At 46.8% G+C, this 9,273-nt stretch overlaps 1 protein-coding gene across 1 annotated transcript; it reads right to left on the reverse strand.

The window, feature by feature from the left end:
- Window positions 1-1,230: 1,230 nt before the first annotated feature.
- LOC109761174 (dof zinc finger protein 4) lies at window positions 1,231-2,546 on the reverse strand. Its single transcript, XM_020319972.4, has one exon. It carries the CDS (start codon window positions 2,346-2,348, stop codon window positions 1,476-1,478), a length of 873 nt encoding a protein of 290 aa, XP_020175561.1. The 5' UTR covers window positions 2,349-2,546; the 3' UTR covers window positions 1,231-1,475.
- Between the last annotated feature and the right edge of the window lie 6,727 nt (window positions 2,547-9,273).

Here is a 9,273-nt window from a genome sequence, read left to right on the forward strand (position 1 = left end):
AACTAAAACTACGGCACTTATTATGGATCGATGGGAGTATGTAAAATTACAGATGAAGAATACGCCTACATGACACCATGATCTGTAAAAAAAATGTTTCAAAAATTGCGCATCTTTACGCCTCAATCTATATAATATATATATTTTCCAAAATTCTCATAAGCTGTATTTGTGTTAAAACTTGGTATGGTGCTATAGTGTAGTTCTTTTTTTTTGCGGATACTGTAGCATAGATATAGACCATGGAAAAGAGTATGAGAGAAAATATTGAGACAAGTGGTGAAGGTCCGCACGCAAGTGGTGAACAAACGGACCGTAAGTGAGGCGATGCATCTCCATCGTTGGGCGAATGACATCTCGGGAGAGTTGTGTTCAGATGGGCTGTTGCATATCATCAACCTCTGGGACATAATGATCAATTTGGTGCTGGATCCGGTGCACAATGATACCCCCCTTTGGAGATGGAATAATGCAGGCACATATACCTCAAAGTCGACATATGACATGCTATGGCACGACAGTGTTCGATGTGCGTCGGCCGCTGCAATCTGGAAATGCTGGGCGCCCCTATCCTGTAAGATTTTTATGTGGCTCGCGATGCAATATCGGCTCTGGACAGTGGACAGACGGTTACGACACGGACTGCAATATCACACCTCTGCTTGTTACATCTGCGCCCAAGAGGAAGACTCGGTTGATCACTTACTACTTCACTGCGTCTTCGTGAGACAAGTCTGGCACAGCTGCTTCCTGAAAGCGAGAATTAGTGACACACTGGTGCCGACGGTGAACGACAAGATTGAAGATTGGTGGCTAGAAGCTCGTGCGCGCATCCCGAAGGTAAACAGGAGAGGTTTCGACTCGGTTGTTATGCTCATTTGCTGGCATCTTTGGAAGCATCGCAACGGTTTGGTATTCGGACCATCAAGGACTAGCTTGACTGTGGGTGCATTCACAAGCCAGGTCTTTGACGAACTTAGATCTTGGATGAGTGCCGGAGCGAATGGAGTCAACATATTTTGTGAGTAGTAGGGTATGGCTTTAGGAGTGGAGCTTGCTAGGCGGGTTGGCTCTAGGGTGTGTAACTAAGGCCTGGCTGTAATAACTCTCTTGTAAATACATTCTGCCTTCTATAAAACTAAGGTACGCGATTGCGTACTTAAAAAATATATTGAGACAAGTCAATAATTAGGGGTACAACATACATATGAGATGTTCACAATCTAAAGAGAAACAAGAATAAGAGGTGACTTGATTCGGTTGTAGCGACACAATGGTTAGCTTTCTTACACAAACCTGTGTTGTGCAGCCACAGAAATGGAACGAAAACAAAGAGGTACGGTACAAGTGCAGGCAGTACGTACGTAGCATTACGTGTACTATACTGTAGTACTTACCAGCTAGCTGTTGGTCGTCGTTAAGAAGCATTTAACTGCAGCTTAATTAAGGCAATCGCGATGAGGAACTAGACCAAACTAGGGTAGGTAGACGGACGGGTCCTGGACGTCCGTCCAGCAGCTCCCGCCGTTCCAGTAATCGGCCGGCGACGCGTCGCCGAGCTCGAAGATCCCCGCGTCCAGGGACATGAACGGCGCCATGTCGGCGACGGTGGAGGTGCAGGTGGGCTCCTCTGGCTCCTGCGCCGGCTCCTGCCCAGGGAGCAGCAGTGACCCGATCGCCTCCTCCATCTTCGGCTCCGCCGAGAAGCTGAACACCGGGAGAGGCGGCGGAGGAGGCGGCGCGAAGAGGGACGCGAGCGCGGCGGCCTGGTCGGCGAATATCGGCGCCGGAGGTGGCACGTCTGCCGCGAAGGGGTAGTTCGTCATGCGGCTGGCGAAGGAGACGGCGTTGGCGTTGGAGTTGGACGACGGCGTGGCCGGAGGGGGGTCGGTCGTCGTCGTCGGTGTATCCTCCCCGTTGGCCGTGGGGCTCGCGCTGCCGCTGCCGCTGTTGGAGCGGGAGGAGGACGACGAAGACGCGCGCCGCTGGCTCTTGGCGTCCGTGGCCGCGGGCGTCGACGGTGCCGACGCCGACGACGAGCTGCGCTTGGCCTTGCGGCAGCCGCCGCCGACGGGGACGTTGCGGAGGACGCCGCCCTTGGTCCAGTACCGGCGGCAGCTCTTGCAGAAGTGGCGCGGCTGCGACAAGTTGTAGTTGTTGTAGTAGCAGAACTTGGTGTTGGTGGACTCGCACCGCGGGCACTTGACGGCCGCCTCCGGCTGCGCGGACGCCGCCTGCGAGAACACGCCGCACCGGGACGCCGGGCCCTGCACGCGCCGGATGTCTGCCGCGGCCGCGCCGCCGAACAGCCGCCCGGCGAGGCCCGGGATGGACTGGAAGTCTTGCATGGGCTGGTGTGGAGTTCAGAACATTCTACTATAAGAGAGCGTGCGCTGCTATGCGCTTGTTATCAGTGGCTTTGTGGGCGTGCTTGTCGACGAGCTAGGAGCGGCAAGAGCTCCACCCAATGAGCTTGGCCTCTGCATCACACAAGGATAGCGGGTAAATATCTGCAAACCGATGGATCGTTGCTGCCCGTGAAATTACGCAAGTGCCCTTGGCTCCTAAATGTTGACCAAAATACCCTTGCACAAAAAATGCTCCATGCCATGCATGTACTCGTACGTACTAGCGTGTATAGAGACCTCATGGGTGTTGGCCCATGCATCTATCGAACGAGACGCTTCACTATGTGCGCTCGTGTCATCATTTCTTTGGTTTTCAGCTATGTTTTCTCCGGTATGGTTATTATGTAAAGCAAAAGGGTTGTTAATTTCCTTCTTCTAATAGAACTGCGCGGTCCTCTTGTTGTCGCGACATTACTCGAAAAGTTAAGCAGCATGTGCCCGAGTCTTCCCTTCAAAATTTATTGATTTATTTAATCAGGTATTTCTTGGTTGTGTGCGGAATATTCAATTCTAATTTATAAACGGCAAAGCTAAAATCCTGCCGACTGTTGGTTTGCAACAGATCCGAACGACGCGATCGCCCTTGGATGCGCATCTAGCGCCCGCTGCTACGCACGTCGCTGGCGGCAGTTTCCTTTTTTCTTCGGCCGTTTCCTTTTTTTTCGGCAACTAATTAGTGTGCGCATTTAATTATTTTCCTTTTTCTATTCAATTTCTCAGTTTCCTTTTTCCCAGCCGTTTCCTTTTTTCCGACCACTAATTTCTCAGTCCATGCATATGTTTCCTTTTTTTTCAATTCAATTTCTCAAAAAAAGTTAAGCAGCATGTGCCCGAGTCTTCACTTCAAAATTTATTGATTTATTTAATCAGGTATTTCTTGGTTGTGTGCGGAATATTCAATTCTAATTTATAAACGGCAAAGCTAAAATCCTGCCGACTGTTGGTCTTTTTTCTTCGGCCGTTTCCTTTTTTTTCGGCAACTAATTAGTGTGCGCATTTAATTATTTTCCTTTTTCTATTCAATTTCTCAGTTTCCTTTTTCCCAGCCGTTTCCTTTTTTCCGACCACTAATTTCTCAGTCCATGCATATGTTTCCTTTTTTTTCAATTCAATTTCTCAAAAAAAGTTAAGCAGCATGTGCCCGAGTCTTCACTTCAAAATTTATTGATTTATTTAATCAGGTATTTCTTGGTTGTCTGCGGAATATTCAATTCTAATTTATAAACGGCAAAGCTAAAATCCTGCCGACTGTTGGTCTTTTTTCTTCGGCCGTTTCCTTTTTTTTCGGCAACTAATTAGTGTGCGCACTTAATTATTTTCCTTTTTCTATTCAATTTCTAAGTTTCCTTTTTCCCAGCCGTTTCCTTTTTTCCGACCACTAATTTCTCAGTCCATGCATATGTTTCCTTTTTTTTCAATTCAATTTCTCAAAAAAAGTTAAGAAGCCGGGATTCGAACCTTCCACCTATAGCTAAATTCACAACTCAATAACCACCTTGGCTATCTTGATTTTTTAATTAAATTTCGTTTGATTTCTCTTTTGTACCTTTTGATCTCCGGCCAGAAAAGCAAAAAGGATCTCACGTGTGTGAATGGTGCAGAATATTCAAACCTGAATTTCTAGCCAACTATGTAGCTTATGTGTACATTTTGTATGAATACTATCCTTCTTAATGCAAGAAAAACTAAAAAATATTACTAGCATCGAGTAGCTAATTTCCAAACCATGTCGTTGGGGGGAGGGGGGAGCACTGGAAATTGTTGAAAGGAAAACCCTGGTAGTTTACACACAAGGGAGCTGACAACCTGTGTACAAACGCCTTGGTAACTTTTGACCCAGAAATGGAGGGGGGTTGTTGAAAAAATTGCACCGATAACTTCTGTGTGACAACATGATTATTTGTGCACACGAAGCTGATAACTTACGTACAAAAACCGTGATAATTTCCGATTCAAAGGGGAAAAAGTTGTTGAAAACATACCCCGGTAATTTTGTATAAATAACATGCTAATATACACATCGCCGACCTGATAACTTGTGTAGAAACACCGCGAGAACCTTTACCCGAGAGAAAAGTTTGTTGAAAAATACCCTGCACAGTAATACACACATAACGGGGCTGGTAACTACCCACACACAAACACTGAGGTACCTTTTTGACCCAAGAAAAATGTTGTTGAAAAACATACCTCGATAACTTCCATGCAAATAACATCATAACGTACGCACATCAGAGCTGATAACTTACTCAGTCAAAAGTGTGATAATTTTTCGACCTGGAAGGAAGGTGTTGACTTACATATAAGATGCTAACTTACGTACAATTAACCTGATAATTTACATATAAACACATTGATAACTTTTCGCCTTGGGCGAAAAGTTCTAGAAATATGCCCTGATAACCCAGTGCAAATAGCATGGTAATTTATGCACCAGACACCCGATAACTTACATACAACACATTGATAACTTTTTACCCATGTGAAAACGTTACTGAAACATGTCCCCGTAACTTTTTTTTGTCAAAACATACCCCAGTGTGAAGTTACCACTCCCCCATGCTAAAGGTATCTTGCTTCTCATGGTATAGTCATTAACCTTCTCATATTATAGTTATCAGGCTTATCATAGTATAGTTATCATGTTGCTCAAGTCATAGTTATCACGCTGGTCATGCCAAAGTTACCAAGAAAAAGAATTTATTATCCCTGATATGACAGAAAAAAAGAAAGGTTCAAATAACCTTGTTTATATACAATGGACAACAACTAAAGGTGGCTTAGTTGGTTATTGGGCTCAAAGTCTAACGAATAGACTTGGGTTCAAGTCCCCTTTCTAGCACTTTTATTTTTCTTTTCATATTGTGTAGCCAAAAACCAGAAAAACCACTAGCAATTTACTATTGGCGTATACGGATATGTTGCTTAATGTCCGGTCGACTAGACGTTAGCACAGTCCATTTATAAAACCTTTCAAATTCCCATCATAAATTGTGTGTTTTTTTGTAATAAATCATGCTCTTCATCTTCCTCCTATGCTTCTTCTTCCCACTGATTGCCTAACGTCCTCATAGGGGCCTTTGCTTGAGGGGTGCAAGGGAGGAGTCGTAGTCAATGAAGAGCGGATACATCATAATTGGTGACCAGATATGTCATCTTGTTTATGAAGCTTAGGGTTTTCGATGCATGCAAGAGGGGATGAGTGCAGTTAGGATGGTTTTTTTCCTGCGAATGAGTTAGGATGGTTGATAAGCTAGTAATCTACTGCCAGAGCCCAGAGGGAACTAGATAAAAGATTCGTTGAAGAGAAGCCAAGGACAGTGTCAAGGTGCTACGGTTATAAGAGGTTGGCCAGGGTAGACGTGACGAAAACATCTCCAGAGGTGAATATCGTGGCAGTAGCAACAACAGTGAATAAGGCGATTGTGCATGCAAGAGAGGATCTATAGACTCGATAAGAGATAAAGAAAAATGAATAGTATCACTGACTATATTTCAAATTTGACCAGGAATCCATGCATTGCACCAAACCCTTTCTTTTGACGGGTGACATTTGACACATATTTCTACTAACGTGAAGCGTTTCACCCTTTGCAGTACCCTTATCCTTAATAGTGTATACAACTATGCATCGGGTGCTAACAAACTCGTAACAACCTTCGCTAAATGCGACCTTCGAGACCTTCTAGATAACACGGCGTGACGATTCAAACTATTGTATTAACATTTTATGTTTTTCGAATTGAGGAGTCATTGGTATTAACATGTTTTGTGTAACGAGCTCATTACAGACATTTGAGGGAAAGGCCATGGGAGTGTGGAGCTACTTGTTACGACGTGTTGCCCAAAACAGGCAGGGCAAGTGGGCACACCGTGAACGAACCAACTCCTCATGATTTTTTGCACGACTTTGGCTTTCATTCAAGGTGGCTATATAGAACCGCCCACCTAGGCTTCCATTTCGGAATGTTAGCTGTCACGATATCATGGCAGACATTCCTAACTAACCAATCCGATCCGGCGAGAAGGGTTATTGCACAAGCCACACAGTACACTGCATTTTCTCAATTTGCTCAGAGTGCACGGCATTTCATAATTTGCACATAGTTTGACAGTATAATTTAAAAAGAGTGTACTGCACACGGCGTGCCTAATCAAACTTGCTCACAAAATATGCACAGGGTTTTATCCGAGGGCAGGCAGAGGGTACGTACGTACGTAGCGCCAGGAGAGTAGTCCATGGCACATTAATTGGGCGGGCACCGGACGTACGTACGCGATCGAGCCGCGGTCGGCGTCACGAGGACCACGGCGCGATCACATCACGCCCGCGAGACCTGCCCCGTCCGGCCACGTCTCACGTCTGCGGCGCCGCGGTGCGGCTAGCGTATGCAGCCGACCCGACCCGACCCGACCTGGTGCCACCGCGCCGATCGCTAGCTACGACGACGCGGGCGGCAGGCTATCTAGCGCTAGCCAGTAATGGCGATCGGCGACGGGTTGGGTAGGTTGTTGCGTCCGGCCGGCAACGTCGTGCTCGCTCGTTCGCTCTTATGTCTCCGGTGCTAATCTTGATTCTTGCCTGGATCAGTACGTACGTAGACTCGTGGTTACGTCGAGTCAGACCGGAGTCTTTTGCTGAGATCAAGATGGGCTTGGTCTACGCGACGACGACGCTGGTGATCAAGGGACGACGTGGCCGGCCCCGGGAGAGGAAAAGGAACGATGGATGGTAGTATGGCCGGGGACTGGGCAGAGTCGCCGAGAACACTTGTGGGGCGTTTGTTTTGCGTCCATCCGCACACGTCCGCCTGCCCCGCCGTGTCCTACCAGCGTCTCATCCGTGCGAGCTATTTAGCACGTACGTACTCGTAGTACGTCCGTTTATGCGTGTTTCCCGGGGTATGAGACGTACGCACGACGTTGTCCGGAACGCAGGGCACGTACATGTATATACACTAGTAGAAAAAGAGGCTTCCATACGCCTCCATTAGTCCCCAAAACAATCGAACCGCGACAAAAGGGGCCTTTAGTCACGGTTCGGGAGGAGACCCGCGACCAACTATCTGGCCCAGCGCACTCGGTCGACAGCTGGCGGACGGGAGGGGCTTTAGTCCCGGTTGGCCTGGCCAACCGGAACTAAAGGTCCCCGAAGGCCTTTAGTCGCGGTTGGCCAGGCCAACCGGGACTAAAGGCCCATCCCTATATATAGGACTCAGCTCACTTCACTTCACTCAGCTCACTTCACAATTTTCAGAAGGGGGTGGTGGGTTTGCTTTTGGTTCCTCCTATGCACACAAGGTGTTCGATGAAATGCCCGAGAGCCTGAAACAAACATGATATGAAGTGTCCGAGCCACACTTGAGCTTTCTCATTTATTTTTTCTCCGCGATCGCGGTTAGCAACTTGAACCTTTCATGTGTCATTGATAAAATATGCATGTGTGTAGTTTATTGTTTAATTTGTATTATTCCTAGCTAGTTAGTTTAACAAATGCATGATGGTTAATTATATACTTTATATAATAATAATGCACATGAATCGGCAATGGATGTACGGTCCCCGACTCTCCGGCGAGTTCACTACGGGTTTGAAAGATTTCCTCGTAGTGGCAAATGCGAACAAGCAGCAAGGTTTTATTATCTGTCCATGTGCTGTCTGTAAGAATCAGAAGGGTTACTCCTCCTCAAGAGACGTTCACATGCACCTGCTTCGGCACGGTTTCATGCCAAGCTATAATTGTTGGACCAAGCATGGAGAAAGAGGGGTTAGAATGGAAGAAGATGAAGAAGGGGATGATATCGATGACAACTATCATGATCATTTCGATGATACTTTCATGGAGGATGATGCTGAAGGTGGGGAAGGGTTAGGTGAAGGTGAAGAAGAGGCACATGATGAGCCCGCTGATGATCTTGGTCGGACCATTGCTAATGCACGGAGACGCTGCGAAACTGACAAGGATAGGGAGAATTTGGATCGCATGTTAGAGGATCACAAAAAGTCGTTGTATCCAGGATGCGATAATAGTCTGAAAAAGCTGGGCTGCACACTGGATTTGCTAAAATGGAAGGCACAGGAAGGTGTAGGTGACTCATCATTTCAAAATTTGCTGAAAATGTTGAAGAATATGTTTCCGAAGAATAACGAGTTGCCCGCCAGTACGTACGAAGCAAAGAAGGTTGTCTGCCCTCTAGGTTTAGAGGTTCTGAAGATACATGCATGCATTAACGACTGCATCCTCTACCGCGGTGAATACGAGAATTTGAATGAATGCCCTGTATGCACTGCATTGCGTTATAAGATCAGAGGCGATGACCCTGGTGACGATGTTGAGGGCGAGAAACCCAGGAAGAGGGTTCCCGCCAAGGTGATGTGGTATGCTCCTATAATACCACGGTTGAAACGTCTGTTCATGAACAAAAAGCATGCCAAGTCGTTGCGATGGCACAAAGAGGACCGTAAGTCCGACGGGGAGTTGAGACACCCCGCTGATGGAACGCAATGGAGAAAGATCGACAGAGTGTTCAAAGATTTTGCAGCTGACGCAAGGAACATAAGATTTGGTCTAAGTACTGATGGCATGAATCCTTTTGGCGAGCAGAGCTCCAGCCATAGCACCTGGCCCGTGACTCTATGCATCTACAACCTTCCTCCTTGGTTGTGCGTGAAGCGGAAGTTCATTATGATGCCAGTGCTCATCCAAGGTCCAAAGCAACCCGGGAACGACATCGATGTGTACCTAAGGCCATTAGTTGATGAACTTTTACAGTTGTGGGCCAGACCTGGTGTACGTGTCTGGGATGAGCACAAAGGAGAGGAATTTGACCTACGAGCGTTGCTTTTTGTAACCATCAACGATTGG

This window comes from Aegilops tauschii, chromosome 6, assembly GCF_002575655.3.
Source record: "Aegilops tauschii subsp. strangulata cultivar AL8/78 chromosome 6, Aet v6.0, whole genome shotgun sequence".
Lineage (NCBI taxonomy): Eukaryota > Viridiplantae > Streptophyta > Magnoliopsida > Poales > Poaceae > Aegilops > Aegilops tauschii.